At 36.9% G+C, this 19989-nt stretch overlaps 1 protein-coding gene across 2 annotated transcripts in view; it reads right to left on the bottom strand.

The window, feature by feature from the left end:
• Positions 1 to 282: 282 nt before the first annotated feature.
• The window catches only part of LOC108971237 (putative ferric-chelate reductase 1 homolog), a 24667-nt gene continuing 4960 nt past the window's right edge, over positions 283 to 19989 (bottom strand). The window contains exons 2-11 of one of the 2 annotated variants that reach the window (XM_018937180.1): positions 7343 to 7704; positions 5265 to 5422; positions 4870 to 5195; positions 3949 to 4100; positions 3728 to 3884; positions 3436 to 3662; positions 1264 to 1507; positions 1085 to 1197; positions 838 to 975; positions 283 to 759 (exon numbers count right to left, since the gene is read on the bottom strand). In XM_018937180.1, coding sequence (XP_018792725.1) covers positions 631 to 759; positions 838 to 975; positions 1085 to 1197; positions 1264 to 1507; positions 3436 to 3662; positions 3728 to 3884; positions 3949 to 4100; positions 4870 to 5195; positions 5265 to 5422; positions 7343 to 7648 — 1950 coding nt within the window. In that variant the 5' untranslated portion in view covers positions 7649 to 7704 and the 3' untranslated portion in view covers positions 283 to 630. Of the gene's footprint in view, positions 760 to 837; positions 976 to 1084; positions 1198 to 1263; positions 1508 to 3435; positions 3663 to 3727; positions 3885 to 3948; positions 4101 to 4869; positions 5196 to 5264; positions 5423 to 7342; positions 7705 to 19989 lie in introns of those variants that run through there. The other variant, XM_018937181.1, reaches the window with a different exon arrangement.

Raw genomic sequence — 19989 nt, 5'->3', positions numbered from 1 at the left:
GCGATAACAATAGCCATTGACGGTTACGTTCTTAACGGCATCATTTTGAAGAAATATGACCCAGAAATTAGTCTCATCCTTCTAGGAACTTTTTAAGAGCCCATAGAGCGAAGCGATGTCGCTTGGGAAGGTCGACCGGAAATAAAAACACATGGATTCCAAGTTCAGTCTAAAAACTAGTACCTTGAAATTAACAACAAATAAACTCAAACGTTTAAAAACATATACATACCTTACATGTATATATATAGTATATATATTTGTATAAAATATCTTTTGGAATAAATTATTACAACAATGTACAACAGAAGAGTTCTTAAGACAAACAACTGAAATGTGCCAACTTCAATAAAGGTATGTATGTACATAAAAATCAATATGATAAGGACTTATGCTAAAACAAATGCTTTGAGGTACAAGTACATTGAATTATAAATAAATTGCCGCCATTGCAACACGGGATTTCGAGCATACAAACGAGTACATAGTACATACATAGCACTTTAACATATACGAGTATATTATAAACTTGAGCAAATTCCCTTGGTATTTATTATTTCAGGTTTTCCAGATTAGTTTTGAGCTAAGTACAACGGCCACTTCGCTACTACTTAATGCACCGTGACGGGTTTAGTTGTTTTTGAGTTTGTTGAACGTCTCCTCAATGGGTGCGAGCACCACAATCAACACCAGCGCAACAACAAAGAGTACAACACATATAATGTAGGCGGCCAAGAGACCCTTACGGAAGCCGGCGTACTGCAAGTAAAGCGATTTAAAGTTTAAAAATTTCACAAAAACTAATTTACGCGCGTATGTATGAGTGTGTGGACATACCGGCGCATCCATTTTGCGTTCCATGCGGTGGCCATTGCGCATGCCATGATGACCCATGTCGCTCATCTGGAAGGCGTTCACATTTTGGGTCTGCTGGCGATCGGCAAAGCAACCGGCAATCTGCATGCACAAAAAAATCTTTAAAATGAAAACAATGTCGCGGAAAAGAAATGCATAGACAGTTGCTCAGGTGAATAGAAAAGAGGAAAGTAGAATTCATAAATATACACAAAAGCGCTGTACTTACCGAGTAAATCAAATGCACAATCACATGCACCACCACGAATGCGACAAGTATCCAGTCCATCCACTCGGGTAGTTCGGCTTTGGTCAGTTTGACAGCGAAGAAAATCGTAACGACTGCAAGCAGCGTGAGCAATTAATACACAAACAACGAAAGCGCAAAAAAAAGGGGGGTAGTCTTACTTGATAGTATGTGCGCCAGATTTCCGCCCAACCAATGGGTCCAGTTGAAGAGCGGGCGATTTTTGGAATTCGGCGCGGGACGGAAGAGTGCACCGATCGGTTGAATAAAGCAAATGATGGTCGTTATTGTGCCGAGTATCGCATGAGGATTACGTTCACCTGACCATTCGCCGATTTCAACGAATATAATGATGAAGGCAACGACTGTCAGCGACCAGGTGGTGACCATGCAAGCACGATGCCACTAAAATTATTGCAAAAAATTATTAAATTTAAATCTGACGTTATAAAATTTGAGTATTATGTGCATATATGTATGGTATATTAGAGCGTCAATTTTTTTCCTATGAAACTGCATATGCGTGAAATGTTCTACGGATCATTGAATAACTTCGCCTAAGGAACTGTGGGACTAAAACCAATTTCTAGTCAGCGATTTTTAAGACAAAGTTCAAAAATCTGAATAATTAGTTGTATTGGAAGTATGTTATATGATTGTTCGATCTGGTCGATTCCGACAAATATTAAAAATTCAATATCAAAATGCACCTCCGTATTAAATTTCATTCGGATATCTCAAAAATTGGCGCCAATTAGATATTCCAAGTGAAGCCAGGTCCTTCTCCACTTGGTCCTTCCAACGGAGTGGAGGTCTTCCTCTTCCTCTGCTCCCCCCAGAAGGTACTGCGTCGAATACTTTCAGAGTTGGAGTGTTTTCGTCCATACGGACAACATGACCTAGCCAGCTTAGCCGCTGTCTTTTAATTCGCTGAACTCTGTCAATGTCGTCGCATATCTCATACAGCTCATCGTTCCATCAAATCCGATATTCGACGTGTCGACGAATCTTTCTCTCGAAAACTCTCAACGTCGACTTATCAATTGTTGTCATCGTCCAAGCCTCTCCACCATATCTCAGGATGGGAATTATGAGTGACTTGTAGAGTTTGGTTTTTGTTCATTGAGAGAGGACTTTACTTCTCAATTGCCTACTCAGTCCGAAGTAGCACCTGTTGGCATTGCGGCACTGCGTTGCATTTCCAGGCTGACCTCTACGGTCTTAGTCGTAGATCGACATCAGATGAAGCGCCGTCATATCAGTATTTCATATCGAGGCGCCCCGAAATATTTGAGGCGATGCCTTGCTAATGCAGGACAAGTGCACAAGAGATGATCCATTGTTTCCCTGATGTCTTGTCCGTGACCTTTCTTGCATTTATCTCGATCGGTCCGTCTCATTTTGTATTTGTATTGAGTATTCCAATCATGTTCCTACCGTCTCTTCTATTAAAAGTGAGCAGGAACTTTAAGTAGTTTTAATACAAAGGATAGATCATTACATCGAGTTTTCAAATCGTTGTAAAACAATGTATTTGTTTACCATGTTATCGGATGACAGCCGTACACCACTTTGTGACCAGAAGTGAAGTCACTTTTTTCTGGCGACACTATGCACCGCTGCTCTGCTTTCCAAGACGCTTCTGGCTGATATCTGATATGAGGTTACTGCCTTCATGGCTGCTTTTCTGTCTACATAGATATGGACTTTGGAGTTGACTGCTGATGTATTAAAGACTAGCTTCGTGGCTTTCCCAATAGCAAAGACCTCTTCTTAAAATGTAATACAGTCTTGCAGCCTTACAAAGAGAATTCAAATATTTTCAATCCGAATTTTCTCATTTCTATTCGGAGAGAGCTTAATTCTCTTTTACCCAAACTTTATTTATCTCGCAATGGAACAAAATCGTTTAGGCTTATGACTGAAGTTGTTGACAAAAAAAATTCTGAAGAATTGCTTTTTGAGTGCAAATGATGTCGAGGATGTCAGAATACCAGCAATTGCAGATGAGAAGTGCAATTCTCATCATGAGACCTGAGCGATATTTCTTGTACATCTCTATTTGTATATAAACTCTTTCTCGGATCCGAATGCATTTTCGACAATGGACTGACAAAAGAGTAAGATTCCCTAAAAAAAGAATTAAAATTTATGTATTGAATCTCTATATACCCGATACCGATAAATCGGGGAAAATCCCAGACTTACCCAAGGCTATAACCTCGGCAGCATTCCCTAAAACTATTTGATGAGTTTCGTGTCGTTACTTTATACTATTAGGACGCTATGTTCAGCCCTGGCGATATGTCTATAAAATGTTTAATACTACTCACCACAAACCATTGATCCTTTCCACACATCTGTTTACCGACCCAAGTTTGTTTGAAGTAACGCGCTAAAATAATACCTAAAGACGTTGTGCCAATCCACGCTATCACCATGAAAGCACCATGCAAACGCAACAGCAACGTGGAGGAACCAGAGAGATCCTGCACAACAGCCAAATTTATAGGACTGCCGGAGGGCAAGCGACCAATATCATGATAGCCGACGCTATTTTCTGCCAGCAGAGACCAAATTTCGATTAGTAAATAAATCTTTATATTTTTATTGTGAATTTCCAACCTTTAAGTCCCGTTCCACTCGCTACCAAAAGGTGATAATTGTTGTTCAGCAAATCGAAGCGTTTGCCGTTCACTTGAGTAACCACATCTCGTTGCACTTTGCAATAGATGATACCGTCCACAACCGACGATTCCAGTAAACGTGCATTATTTTGGGGCTACGGACATACATCAAATGATGTTGAGATTTGGTCAACATAATTATAAATTTCATAAACTTACCACATTGGCTCTGTTGGAGGCGTAATTTGGAGMACCTGAAGTGTATGACGAATATAGATTCACCTGACCATTCTGAGGCACACACTCTGTAACCAAATCATTACCCATTTTAGCATCCTCCGATAAGCCCAGCGCAACGTAGGCAGCACCATCTTAAAAAATCGTAAGTTTTTTTTTATAGAAAATAGGTTATAAAATACGGTACAAGGGAGTTCAGTTCGTGGGACTAAATGCCAATTCGAAAGAAGCAAGCCACATATAAGTTTTTGAGATCAGAAGAATGAGGTTCAGTATTGAGTTCATAATACAAATATAGGTACAAAAGGATAGGCATGGTATCGATTGAGGTATAAATTCTAGTTTTGAACATGTGGCACGAAGGTTGCCAACTCGTTCGTGTAGTTGTGATTAACTAAGTCGATAGACACTGATATTCATGGGTTCACGTCTCAAAAAGTTAACAAAGCAAAGTGTCTTAACGTCTCGGTCACAGACTCATTTCTCTTCAAATGGATAGCTCTGTATGCCCTAAAAGGTTTGGATTCGTCAACTGATTTACAAGACACTAGTGTCGTAGAATCAGGGCTTCCAGTTGGTCTAATAGTCAAGGAGTCTATATAGTATGGTATGTAGTTCAAATTAAACTGAAAATCGCCTAAGCTAGGACCAAGAATTAACTAATGAAAATAAATTTTAACAAGTAAGCACCGGGTTATTTACAGAAAGAGATTTCGAACAAAGTTTTGATATTCGGGACCACTGAAGCGCATTTTTCCGAAATCTGAAACAAATTGAGGTTAGGGTTATGTTTCGAAGAGATCTCAAGGTTTTTTTTGTGTTTGTAAGATTCAACAAGTCTAAGCTAGAAAACCCCGAACAACCAGACTCTATACTTAAAAAATATAAATTTTCCTAACTCACCACTTCCGGTTTTCAATTCAAATTCATATACATCACCGCGCACCATAATCGCTGACATAGCTTTACAGGACTTCGTTGCAATACAGCCATCCGGAATGCCGAAGCAAGTTTTACTAACACCACAGTCAGCATAGAGCGGATCCTCTGCTGATGCTCTCACCTGTGGTACTTCCGTTCGTGGTGTGTAAGGGCCACGTGGAGGGGGTGTTACATAAGGTTTGCGCGTAGTTTGTGGATATGTGACTGTAGAGTCGCGTCGTACAATCTGCACGGGGTCCGATGGTATACCGACCCAGAACGAATCGTAAGCTTGAGCCACAGTAGCGCTGAAATTGACGAGTTAAAAACGAAGCATAAATAATTTATTTATGTACATTATTGCATATTTGACGTACTTGAAGACTACATCGCCCAAAAAGTCTACTGGCGAAAGCCATTCTAAGCTCACGGATTGCTTTGGTCCTGGATTTGTGTGCGTAACTGAGTTTCCAACTGAGTTCTCACAGTTCATCAGCTTAGCGCTGCCATCAGATGGTGGATTAAACTGGCCGATCTGGAAGATGTTTGAAAAACACAAATATGATATATACGTAGATACATAATATACATATATAGTATATGACTGGACAGGAAGAGGAAGTCTGAAAATATTTATTTCAGATATATGGAAACAAAGGGAAAGTATTGACCGTCAACAAACTGATTGGACCTTATTAGTGTGGCTTTAGAGCTGAACCATCGCCGATTTTAAACCCGCCTTCGACAGCACGATAAGAAACTGCCGCTATTTCTGAAATTGGTATCCTGTGAGTGCGCACATGATATTTATATTATTGGCTTCAACAACTGAGCCGTTAGCTCCACTTTCTCCAGACTGGATAAGGAAGCGAAGCGTTTCGTTAGATTGTTAACGACGACCACCCACGTCACGGTTGACAGTCATAACTTCGAAGTCGTAGATAACTTCGTCTACCTTGGAACCAGCATCAACGCCAACAACAACGTTATCTACGAAATCCAACTTCGGATTAAGAAGTAAAGTCATCTCTCGACGAACCCAGACCAAATTCCACAAGCCACTCATTATCCCAGTTCTGCTATATGATGCAGAGGCATGGACGATGACAACATCTGATGAGTCGGCGTTATGAGTTTTCGATAGAAAAGTTATGCGAAAGATTGATGGTTTTTTGCGCATTGAAAACGCCGAATAGCGCAGTCGATGAAACGATGACGATGTACGAGATATACGGCGACAGTGACATGGTTCTGCGAATTAAAAGACAGGTTAGGTCGTATCCAGACTCCAGAGTATCCGACACATTAGCCGCTGGGGAGATGCAGTGGAAGAGGAAGACATTCACTCCCTCAGAAAGACCAAGTGGAGAAGGATTTGGTACAATTGGAATATCCAATTAGCACCAAACAGCGAAAAGAAAGGAAGAAGAAGATTAACTCATACCAAATTTCGTGAAGATATCTCGTTAGTCAAGTCAAGCATTTGATTTTTATTAGCTATATGCTATAGTGGTCCGATTTACGCGGATCCGATAAATGAGCAGCTTCTTGGGGAGAAAAGGACGTCTGCGAAATTCTGAGGTTCGCGTATATTCAGACAGATAGAGGGAAAGACGGACATGGCTTAATTAGCTCAACTTGTCATACTGATCATTTATGTGTATATTTTATGGGGCCTACGATGTTTCCTTCTCAGTGTTACAAAGAAAAAAAAAATACTACTGGAAATTCGTAACCTACATTTAAATATGCACATACTATACTACATATGTAAATACATACATTGTGTAGTACATTAATTCAAACCCAAGATTACAATCATGCAATTAATGAAATATGTCGTCAAAGACAAGCAAGCACTCATAGATATATACAAAAATACATACTATATGTATGAAGAGTACTTGAACTTCTTCGTGTGGAAAGTATAGCATTAGGGTGGATAAAAAAACCGATTTTTTTTCGCTAGTAATCTAAGTAGTAATCGGTTGATAAACACTTCTAAGAAATGCTCATCAAGCATGAGGTCTTAATTATAACGCGAAGTTACTCTACCTAAGCTCTTAGTCTAATGGGAAATTTACTGAGCTACAAAACAAGATATTTTTTTCTTTGATAGCATTGACGCTTGACGATGAATACCTCCGTGCCCACGACAGTCAGGTCGTCGGACCCGGGTGTTTTATCCTTTACCGGACTGTCAAGTCAGCAGAATTCTGGCATTACAATAACAACAACGATTAATATCTCGTAAATCCATAACTTAATCGAAAAATTATGTTAAACATTTTAATATAGCAAAAAAAAATACTACAATACTATTATCTTTGCAATTTAAAATGATTATTGTGGTGTTCATTGAATTATAATAAAATATATTTTTTTTTTACCCAAATGTATACATATGTACTTAGATGGTTGTGTGTTGCAACCAAAAGCATAATTAATAACTCACAATTTGATGCGGCGAGTTGCGATTGCGTGCCTGCACCACGAATCCCGCGAAACTTAAGCCAGGCGGAACGCCGACAATGTCCACACGCATCGTTTGGCCTTGTCCAATTACCGATGACGACGTTTCTATTCGAAAAGGTGGCAAAGAGTCCCGTGGCGGTATGCCACCACCATGAAATGGCAACATTGTGTCGCACACCGTTTCCGGGGCACCTTGGCGCAAGCTCATTGTCGGTGTCCATGAAAGCATTTGCACTGTGATTAGCACCACACTCAGCGCCAGGCTGCTTCTTTTATGCGCAAACATCTTATAGTATCAGGTTATTTATTTTGTAATATATGTAAGAAGGGGTGTCGCTCAATCTAGAAATAAAAGAAATATATTTTTGATGAGGTGTTTGTTAACATTTGACATTCGAGTGCGTTAATAAAATACGTAAGTATATATGCTTATGTATTTTTGTACCTATAAATGCAGTCGTAATACTCCAACTGGTATTTTTGTGCTTTTCTTCAAGTACCTAATTAGGTTTGTGCACTAATTACGTACTTAATATGCTTGTAATATATATAGCAGTTATGACCCCTCTGAGAAATTTAGTATTAAATATACATTATGACAGAAAGGTACCCGGAAATTGTAATATAAATTCCCCGGGTAAATAATATTTATAAAATTTATAGTAAGGGACGACCTTCGACTTGTTCAACTGATGAGAATTTAAAAAAAAGTGAATGATATGGTGCCTGGAGTAATCAAGTGTTAGTGAAATGGCAAGAAAGCTCGACAGCTCTCGTGAATCCGTTCGAATGATTTTGGTGGATATTTTGGATATGAAATGCATATTTAGAAGTGCTATTGAACAACAATTATAGGATTGTGACCGATTTTAGAGCTAGCAAGTAAGGGAGGGCTAAGTTCGGGTGTCACCGAACATTTTATACTCTCGCATGATAAAGTGATAATCGAGATTTCATTATCCGTCATTTACATATTTTTTTTTATTTTGCTGTAAAATTAATTATATTAGATCAATTTGTGTACTTTGAGTATTGAATTGTATTTTCATTTATTTTAACTGTATTGATTTACCGATATTTTCGGTGAAAAATTAGGTTAGGTTAGGCACTGAGTTCTTCGTGTTCGATATCGGGGGCCTTGAAAAGTTATAGTCCGATCACTACAATTTTTCCACAAGGGATACCTCAGCTCAAATACCGTATTTGTGTAAAGTTTTATTCCGCTACCATCATTGCCTCCTAATGTATATATTATACAGAGAAGGCATCAGATGGAATTCAAAACAGCGTTATATTGGAAGAAGGCGTGGTTGTGAACCGATTTCAACCATATTTCGCTCATGTTATCAGGATGTTAAAAAAATATTATTACCGAATTTCATTGAAATCGGTCGAGTAGTTCCTAAGATATGGTTTTTGATCCATAAGTGGGCGACGCCACGACCATTTTCAATTTTTAAAAAAAGTCTGGGTGCAGCTTCCTTCTGCCATTTCTTCCATAAAATTTAGTGTTTCTGACGTTTTTTTTTTTGTCGGTTAACTCACTTTTCCAAAAAAATTACGTTCCAATATGCCCCTTCCTAATGCGATCCTTTGTGCCAAATTTCACTTTAATAACTTTATTTATATCTTAGTTATGAAACTTTATAGGATTTCGGTTTTCGCCATTTTGTGGGCATGGCAGTTGGCCGATTTTGCCCATCTTCGAACTTACCCTTCTTATGAAGCCAAGAAATACGTGTACCAAGTTTCGTCATGATATCTAATTTTTACTCAAGTTACAGCTTGCACGGACGGACGGACAGACGGACAGACAGACATCCGGATTTCAACTCTACTCGTCACACTGACTGACTCTTATAGTTTTAGGACTTACAAACAACCGTTATGTGAATTAAACTATAATACTCTCCTTAGCAACTTTGTTGCGAGAGTATAAAAATTATTTATGACTCTGGACAGAAACTCAGTTTATCATAAGTAAGCGGTAATTTTAAAGGTTTAGAGTTTCAATTCAAAATAAAACACATAATATTCTAACAAAGAGGACACAATATTTTAACTTCATTAATTTAAAAATTGGAAAACCTGGAATTCAAATTTGAAACACTTTAGCACTAGAGCCGACCATATCTCGCCAATAAAGCATAGGCAAACTGATATGTAGCAAAAAAGCCGAAACAACTTATTTTTTTAACGGTTTTAAATTTTGTAAATTTTTTCCATAAAGACACAACAAATATTTCAAAATCTCTGAAACGAGATATTTTTCAACAAGTAAAAAGCGAGATATGAATTTATATCTCTTATAATTAGAGAAATAATAAAAATGTAACGCGAACTGTAAGGTGTACCTTCCCGCCACAATTAAGAGCTCATACTTGGAGAGATATTGGTAGAGGTGTCTAAAACACGGAGTACCAAGCGTTCGTTTTTCCTGCACCTCTGAATCTCCATATCACTTTGCCTCTCAACCCGTCTATCTGTATATACGCGTCCTTTTCTCCTGAAGAAGTTGGCAATTTGTCAGAATCACCGATATCGGACCATACAAACTGATCGACCAAAATCAAGAAAAACTTTTTTATTTTAACAGACATCTCCATAAAATTTAGAACAGATTATTGCCAAGGGCAATACTGAAAAATCCAAAAAAATTATTCCAGTCGGCCTAAGATAAAAATCTGTGAAGGTGTTATAGTCTTCGTCGATTTCAAAGCTGCGTTCGACCGCACGAAAAGGAGCTGCCTTCATGCCGCGAAGTCTGAATTTGATATCCCCGCAAAACTAATACGGCTGTGTAAACTGACGTTGAGCAACACCAAAAGCTCCGTCAGGGTCGGGAAGGACCTCTCCGAGCCGTTCGATACCAAACGAGGTTTCAGAAAAGGCGACTCCCTAGCGTACGTGTCTACGTCAGTAAAGAAGAAGAAGAAGGTGTCATAGCTACAGTGCAGCCAAAGTTAACGTTTTTTTTGTGTTTTTATTGGGATTTTTTGTTTCAAAAATTTTTTTCGGTATTTAAAATCTTTTCTAAATCTAAAGATCTCTAAAGAGAGCTTCTTCGAAAATTGTCCTTTAGAATATTATAGTTAAGTTGCCAAAACAAATCTTAAGAGTTAAAAGCTGTAGAGCTAAAAATTTCAAGGCAATATTATTGACCTTCACTTTATATAACCGTATTATAATGCGAATTTTATAACCATGAACTCCCACCACGACTGACCTTTAGATTACTTTGCAGAAAAAGTCCAAACACAACGGCAAGATTTTCGTTCTTTAATCATATGTGGTCGCTGTAAAATATATATTATATTATATAGCATTTGTGGTTGGCTTTGATTAAGCTCGGTACAATGCCCCTCAATTTGTTGCATAATATTATTGAACAAATAGAAACCGTATGGCATATAATTAGCATAATAAAAATTATTATTCCATAAATAGGCGATACTCGTAATGTGGTTTGTGGATGTGGCTTAAGCATGCGTCACTGCCGTCATAAAGCTTCAAAAAAGTAGCCGCCGAACAATTAGTTTTTTCCACTTTCTTGCGAGATATATTACTTTGCTGAGGCAATCGATCATAAATATTACATATAAGTATGCAATATTAATAAGAGTTAACAATATGTGATACAGTAGGTTCGGAAAAATTATTTAAAAAGATATTATGACTTTTTTAATTTTTCCCATTTAAAATTTGCCGTTAATCAGTTCTAAAATAGTTGCAAACAATGTTTTATGTTAATGATAATGCATTTTTAGCAGCAAAAACTCACACCTACATACATATATTTTCATACACACACATGCAAGCACAAACACCCATCTACTCGTACGTGTTAAAAAGTCCAATTCATTCTACAATAAGATTTTATAAATTCGTGATCTAATCGTCAGTTTTTACCTTGAAGCTTTATGTGCTGAGACAATGAAATATTTTCAAGATCAAGTAATATTCAATTCAGCACATATCCATTCACATCAAACTACAATAAAATGGAATGTTAATCAAGTACAAAGCTTTTTGACTTCGTTGTGTAGTTTGAAGGCATGTATGTATGTAGAGTCATTTTTAAAAATTCGAAAGCACGAAATTTTTTACGGATTTTTGAATGTATCTGCAAGACATTTTATGCCTTTTTATTGCACTCTTTTACCGTTATACATATTTGCTATTTTGCTTTGTTAATACGTTTTTATGAGGTTAGTGTGATAAGTCAGTATCATATTGGCAGATAATTGTTTTCAAATTTCCCTACTCAAAATAAGTTCTGCTTAAGTGAATCATTGCTGGCTTCATTCACGGTAATTGCTGGCAGTTAGTCACACCTTTTATGGTGAAGAGAAAGATTCACTAATTCAGCTGCTGTTTAGACAGCTGTGTGTTTTATATATATTTTCCCGTAGTTCCTAGGTGGAACATAGGGCCTCAGCTGTGTGTTTTGGTGGATCCATATGCAATCTTTCAAGGTTAGGAAACAGCGCGTAACCATATTCTTATTGTTTTGAAAAATATGACGGAGCAAGATTTAGGTGTTGAGTCAGTGTGGAGCCTTTAAAAGAGACATGACGCTAATCCACCAATTGAATAATGTTTAAAGTGTATTTTATGCAAAAAAATTGTAAAATTTTCGAAAATACTCCACTGACTTAACTAATGGGTGATCCAAGTAGATAGAGAGAGTCGAAACAAGTTTTCGCTTTCGTATGCGGGGGTTGGCGCATTTTACGTCGAGATCTTAAATTGAAAAAGTACAAAATACAGCTTGTGCAAGAACTGAATCCCCTCGACCTTCCCAAACGACATCGTTTCGCTATACGGCTTTTGAAAAGTTCCAAGAAGATGCGACGTTTTCGAGCTAAATTTTGTTCAGCGATGAGGCCCATATCTGGCTCAATGGGTATATAAACTAGCAAAATTGCCGCATTTGGGACGAGGAGCAACCTGAAGAAATTGAACAGCTTTCATCCAGAAAAAACAACGGTTTGGTGTGATTTGTAGGCCGGTGGAATCATCGGTCCTTAATTCTTCAAAAACGATGCCGTTGAGAACGTAACCGTCAATGGCGACCGTTATTAGCCATCATCAGATCTTCACATATAAATTCTTCACTTCTTGAAAAAACTTCCAAACTCTATTAAATCAAATAAATATAAATAATCCAAGTACAACGTTAACTAACTTCAAAATTGTTCTCGGATTAACTGTAAACCGAGTTATTTATTTGTAACATTTCCAAACAAAACCGAAATAGCAAAATATTTATAATTATAATTATTGTGGTGTCTTTTTGCATTCTTTAATTAATAGTAATTTGTTTAAAATCACTTTAGAGATAATTTGGCGTTAAGTTAGGTGAAAGTCACTTAGCGCCAGCACTTTCATTAAGTTTACCAAAACGGTAAGGCATGCACCCATTTTGGCTTCTACAACGTTCGTTAAAATAGTTATAAATATTTAATATTAACGGTTACTTTAAATGTTATGAAAGTTTGCAAATACGATTCACGTTCAATATAGTCAATTGATTCAAAATGGTTGCCCGGAGCAGTCGTTTGAGTTTGCTGAATAGCCAGAAGTCGTAAGGAGCTAAATCAGGTGAATACGGCGGGTGCAACACTATATTTGCCGAAAAACTGAAGAAGAATCCATGCCTAATGCGACGTTGCATTATCGTGGTGTAAAAACCAAGAGTTGTTGGCGCATAATTCCGACCTCTTTCTACGAAAAGTTTCACGAAAGCGATTATAACACTCAAATAGTATTCCTTGTTGACAGTTTGGCCGCTCTGAAGGAATTCGGAGTGCACCACACATCGGTAATCGAAGGAAACTGTCAACATAACCTTTGATGTTTGACCTGCTTTGACGTTTTTCCGGCTTCGGCTCACTTTTGTCACGATATTCGGCCAACTGTTCGTCTGTTTCCAGGTCGCAAGCATGGATTCAAGACTCATCGCCAGCAATAATACATTTCATGACATCCTGGTAGCCGGAAAGCATTGTTTCACGGACGTTAATGCGACGCTGGTTTGCGAAAAAATTTAGTGATTTCGGAACCAATCCTGTTTTCACTTTTCTTAGGCTCAAATGATCGTTTAAAATGTTTTTTTCTGATCCTTCCGATATTTTATCGATGCCATTAAGATCTCTGATTTTTATCGTCGATTCTCAAACCCCAAATCCTTTATGTTAATGACGTGTAGATCATCAGCTGATGCTGACTCTCTTTGAGTAATTTGTACCAATCAAAAATATTTGCTCGCGACAAACAATTATTACCGAAGGCCTTTTCTAACATTCTGAATGTTTCGTCGCCATAAACTTTATTAAATACACAAAACTTAATTGAATTTCTTTGTTGAATAATTTCACTCAATGTAAAAGTCGAAAAAAATTGTCTTATTTTGTAACATTTTTTAAAATTTAAAATGACTAATAATATATTATGTTTGCCATAAGGAATTATGGTGACCTCAACGTCACCTCCAAAGTCGCAAGTATTAAAAGCAGCGGTTAAAATTTTACTCCGTCGAATTGATGAATCAGCATTTATTTATAAAGTGGATCCATCTTAATTTGAATAGTTAACAAATGAAATTGTTCACTTTATTGACTTAATTCGAATTAAAATACTGAAATTATGATCGGTTGTCTATTGTCATTAGCGCTTTCATTCGCCTCTCGTTATTGATAATATAAGATAAAGTTTTAATAGCACAGTGTAACAAAATTGAGTGTCACTGTCTCGAAGATCAATAAGTGTTTCTTAATTGAAGGCAATTGAACCGCGTTGTGATGTTAAAATCTACAAATTCGCAGCTTTGCTAATCGCTTTACTGAGGTTTTACTCCTATTAACAGGAGTGTGCGTTATGTTATTTTTGATAAATGAATATTCCAGCAAGTTTTAAGCCGCCGACAAATTACCGTTAGGTACATAAAGGTTCACTTTTCTACTTAAAACTTTTTTAATGCTGGTTTGTGAGCCAGGATCGAAATTCATGAGTCCAAATTCATGATTTCGAACAAACAGTTGAGAGCAACTAGCCCAGAACAGAAAATTTTACTTCGAAGAATTTACTTGTTTCGGTGAGTCTTCGCACAAATTAAATTTTTTTAGAAAATTTTTGGGTCGATGGACTGATTCCTCCATATCTTTATATACATATGGAGATTCTTAAATACCGCAGGCGGTCAAGACTGCAAGGCTTTCTGAACTGCTTTCTACTTGAATAAATTTTTTAATATTTCAATAAATTTTTGTCTTTAGATGATAATCTATTGCAAAATATGACTAAATTAAATATTCTACACTATATGAAGAGTAGATCCGCGGAGAAAATACCTCACTCGTTAATACCAAATATACAAGGAGCGTTCCAAAATAAACAGATCTTTGAAAAAAATGGTTTTTCGACAAAATCAATTTAGTTTATTAAAAATAGTCTCCTTCTGCTTCAATACATCTTTTTGCACGGTCCAAAAGCATGTCGAACGAGGATTTTAGTTGTTGTTGTTGTTGTAACGGCAGAATTCAGAGAACAACAACAACAGCATTTTAGTTCGATGGCCGGTAGGGCCGCCAGTATGCCGGTACAAGCCGTTAAATGGCCTCTACGTCTACATAGTGCTTTCCTATCATGGGCAAATGCATTTTTCCGAAAAGGAAGAAGTCGTACGGTGCCATATTAGGTGAATACGCGGAGTGGTTAAAATGTGATTTTTACGTACACATTTTGCTCAAACGGACTCAAAAGGGCTGCAGAATGGTTGTTGGTCTCATGACGGGTCAAAATTTACGGGCATCACTTGCGAGCTGTATGGACATTAGTAACGACCAATCATGCGGAAAATGCAGAGAAGTGAGATGATGGAACACCTCCTATGTTATTATCCAGCATTATGTAGAACTCGTCTGGGATATCTAGGAGCTTCGCAGTTCAAGGGACTATAAGAAGTATCAAAATTGGACATCAAATCAATTTTTTGCGGGTGAGGAGTAGAAATTGGCTTCTGCATCATCAGTATCGTCGTCACAGCAACGATATGTGCTACTTGCAGATCACTAAAAATCCTTCAGCTGAAATTAAACTGAACTTCCATCTGGCATTACTAAGAACCATTAATTTATTTAGTTAGATGGATGGCAAATGTATGTATTCCAAATGAGTAAATGCAAACTTTTCGGAAGAGTTATCGCTTTTGCCTTTATTTTATTTTATTTTATTTTTTTTTTTTGCTTGTTTTATTCAAATAATATGTGTTCCTTTAGATACATACTTGGCGTGTCCATGCTGGGAACAGAGCTTCTGAAAAAAGTTGCGGAGCCCAAAAATTATTTTGTCTGAAGAAAAAAATTTAATGAAACTGTTTAACTAAGGTAACGAGAAGCTCATAAGAAGTCTCCAACCGTATTTTGTTCATAATGGTTCTACCTTTCTCGAGTTTTGTGAAAAACAAAGACTGCTACTTTTTTGCAAAAGTGTCTAATATATAAATATTATATATATACCATTATCATTTGTCACTTGACTCTGATCTGTAATATTGCTAACAACCAGATGTCTGGTACAAAAGTACATAGTACGCACATATACAAACATACACACACATAAATTTAAGTAATTGCATTTATGAGTAAAGTTGCTTTTTCCTCACCGCTATACCGATATGGTAATGCATACACTTTAAACGTTCTTTACAGCAGCACCACGATAGACACGATTTGCAAGCAGCGCATAAATGGGCGGTTTGTGATCTTTTAAATGAAAAAGTAAAGAAAGGTCACAGTGTAGTACACAACTATATAGTATGCTTTAATCATGGGTAAAACCGCTACTAATATTTCTTATTGCTTGGTTAGAACTTGAAACTCCATAAAAACATAACAATGCATAGAAATTGGGTGCTGCTTATAAATTTTTATGATATAGGTATATTAAGATATACTTACATACTCCAAAATATATACATAAACACAGACATTCTTAAATACATGCCAAGTGCTAATAAGTATGACATTATTATACCCTGAACAAACTATATCAAGCTTACCACAAAGTTTGTAGCAAACAGGAGGAAACATCGGAGGCCCTATAAAGTATATATTGTATATACATAAATGATCAGCATGAGGAGCTACCATGTTCATCTGTCCGTCTGTCTGTCTGTGTTTGCTTCTCGCGCTTCGCCCAACTTATGGCCAACAAATATACCAGACATAGCTGAGAGTGTACACGAAGACGTTGGAGAATAGTTTCGGCCCCTTCATAGCATTTCGTACTGACGTAGGGAAGGACTTGGCGCATTTTACGTTGATATCTTCATTTGAAAGCGTACAAAATACACCTTGTTCAAGAACTGAAGCCACTCTACCTTCCGAAGCGATATCGCTTCGCTCTATGGGCTCTTGAAAAGTTCCAATATTCAAGAGATCCAAGGTCCGACATATTTGAGTCAAATTTTGTTCGGCGATGAGACCCATTTCTAGCTCAATAGGTATGTAAACAAGCAAAATTGTCGCATTTGAGACGAAGAGCAACCTGAAGAGATTCGAGGCTGCCATTTCATCCAGAAAAAACAACGGTTTGGTGTGATTTATGGGCCGGTGGAATCATCGATCCATATCTCATCAAAAATGTTGCCGCTAAAAAGGTAATCGTCAATGGCGACCGCTAACCCGCCATGATAACCGACTATTTTAAGCCTGAAATTGAAGCTCGTGATCTCGGCGACATTTGACTTCAACAAGACGGCACCACTTCCCACACATCGCAACAATTAATAGATTTTTAGAGAAAACTTCAGCGAACAGATAATTTCCCGTTTTGGGCCGGTCGATTGGCCACCAGGGTCGTGTGATATCACACCGATAGCATTTTCAGTTTAAAGTTTATGCTGGCAATCTCGCTTCGATTCAGGCCTTGGAGTAAAACATCATGCGTGTCATTTGCCAGTTACCAGTCAAACCATCTGGACCATCTGAAACGTAGATACGGCCAAGATTTGAAAGGTATAATCCTCACAAAATAAATAACAAAGAATGTTCTTTCGAATGATAATAAACATTCCCCACTAAATTTGAAGCTTCTATGAAGCTTTTCTTTAAAAAAGTAGGCAACCTTGAAATAGATCACCTTTTAAAAAGAATGCACCTGAGAAGGGTATTGTAGTCTTAGTTCAGCCGAATTTTTCTAGTGTATGATTATAATTGGCAAATTGGAACCTCATTCGATTAGCGGTTAATGAATCAGTCTGAAAAAAAGCAAAAATATGCTTTGACATATTCCTACCACACTAATTTATTGTAGCTTATCTTGCGTAACCTATTATCATCAGTCGCGTATTAATATAAGTACTTGAAAGAAATTTGCTCGTTTCATGGCACTTAGATACTGTATATCAAATTTAGTTATGATTATAAAATTTATCAAAATAGGAAATTGTGCAAGCGTTATCGGATGTATACGTATTAGAGCGGGTCGATTTTTTTTCTATAAAATTGTTTATGCGGGATATGTTCTACTTATTATCTTGACACATCTAAATCTATGTATCTAAAGAGCTCGCGAACTACTCAACAGATATTAATGTCTTCAACGAAGGATTTTTCTTTCAATTACAAATGTTAAAAAAAAAAATACTGGCGATAAACAAATTGATCGATTTGGTAAGACCGCCGAAGGAACGTATTTTACGGTAGCGTATATAAGATTGCACTTTGCTGAAATTTTTTTAATACATTTCAACGTATTTTCAACAAAAAAATTTTAATTTCAATAATTTCTAACCTAAATCAGCAGATTGAACGGAGATCCACTCGTTGTACTAAATTTAGAGCACAATTGGGAACGAAACAATGGATTGTTAAATGTTTTAGTTCATAATTTTCAGTTCTTAGTTAGACAAGATTTAATACATAAATATATACGTAAATATATATATATTCTAGTATCCAAATCCATCCACTCAGCATTATCCTTGGTCATACTAACTAAACTTTGTCTGCACTATCACAATGTAATACTTTACACTTTACATGTTACAAAGTTCAATTGAAAATTTCTGACATAACTAATTTTTGTGAAATTCCCAGGAGAAATATTGGAAGGTTGATTTTGACTGAGTCTGTGGTTTTATGTCCCGTCCTGCTATATGTGCAGAGGCATGGACATCTGATAAGTCGGCGCTAAGAGATTTCTAGAAAAAGGGTTATTATCCTTTGCGCATAACGCAGTCGATGGAACTATAAGCTTTATGAGATAAACGACGACATTGATTTAGTTCAGCGAATTAAAAGACAGCGGCTCGCTGGCTACGTCAGTAATCCGAATGGCTGAAAACACTCCAGTTTTAAGAGTATTCAACTAGTACCCAATGGAGGAAGCAGAGAAAGACCTCCACTTTTTTGAAAATACGAGCTAGAGAAGGACACGGCTACACTTGGAATCTTCAATTGGCACCAAACAGGGAAAAGAGAGAACAACTGGTGCGCTGTTGTTAACTTCTTTGAGGCGACTTAGTTTGATTCCAGCCAATTAGCCCACTTCATCAAACCGAAATTGACATAAGTTGATTCAAACTAGGTAAACTCTATCAGTGAGCAAATAAGTAAAGAAGAAGTACTAAGTGAAATAGAAAAACATATTCGGTATCTAGTTCTTCAATTAACTAAAATAAATCAGGAAGTAGCTTTCAAACGCAACCCACTCAAGTAAGTGTCAAATCACTGCTGGCGTTATGTCCGTTCGCCTTTGCTTATGAAATACATATTTCACCTTTCACTATTTCACCTTTCTGTTAATCGCTTTTCATGACTCACGGCATGAGTTAAGCCTAATTATCGCTGAGGTCAGTCAACTATGTGTGGAATTGTGCTCTTAATGGCATAAATTCCAAATCCAGGACATTGTGGAACCAAATGTGACTTGTATTCACGTAAATGATGTACGTGGGTGGCGTCATGCATACAGTCGTCCTATTACCCAACTGTGGTCAACAAATAAATACAAGTTTGAAAACGTAATTTGAGTTTAAGTTCAAAAAAATTTAATCAACTTAACCTAAGCACAAGCGTTTCCACTTTTACGACTAGCAGTTAACTTAAAACACGCAGGGTTGGCTTAAGTGGTGGTCACGCATATGTAAATTAGGCTAGGATGGCTTGGAATTATGGGTTTATGGAAAACCTCCCACGAATTTATTATGTTTTTGGTCATCGAAAGAAGTATTAGAAAAGGTAAATTTGTGTTTTACTTGAAATGAAAGGGATATTTGTGTAGCAAGTAGAACAATAGTACAAAAAGCTCAAATTTTTGTAAATACAGTAGGTACATTTTCTTGTAATTTTTTTCATAATTTTCAAGTAGTGTGCTGCAAAAACTATTTTCAAGTACTTGAATTTGAGCATAACTCTAATACTTGCTTAACATATAACAGGATTTCGATAATGTGTACTTCATTTTAAACATAGCATTGATTATTTAGGGAAGATTTTAATTTTTATTGTAAAATATTACATTTTTCTAAATTTTGAGGATTTTTTGTGATGATTTTTTAATAATAAACTCAATATTTTTGAATAATTTGAATAAGTTTTGACTTTAAAATGCTTCACGCAC

Source organism: Bactrocera latifrons, unplaced genomic scaffold (genome assembly GCF_001853355.1).
Source record: "Bactrocera latifrons isolate USDA-ARS-PBARC rearing strain unplaced genomic scaffold, ASM185335v1 scaffold_33, whole genome shotgun sequence".
NCBI lineage: Eukaryota > Metazoa > Arthropoda > Insecta > Diptera > Tephritidae > Bactrocera > Bactrocera latifrons.
The sequence above is the reverse complement of the archived record's forward strand: the minus strand, read 5'-3'. Positions and strand labels throughout refer to the sequence as shown.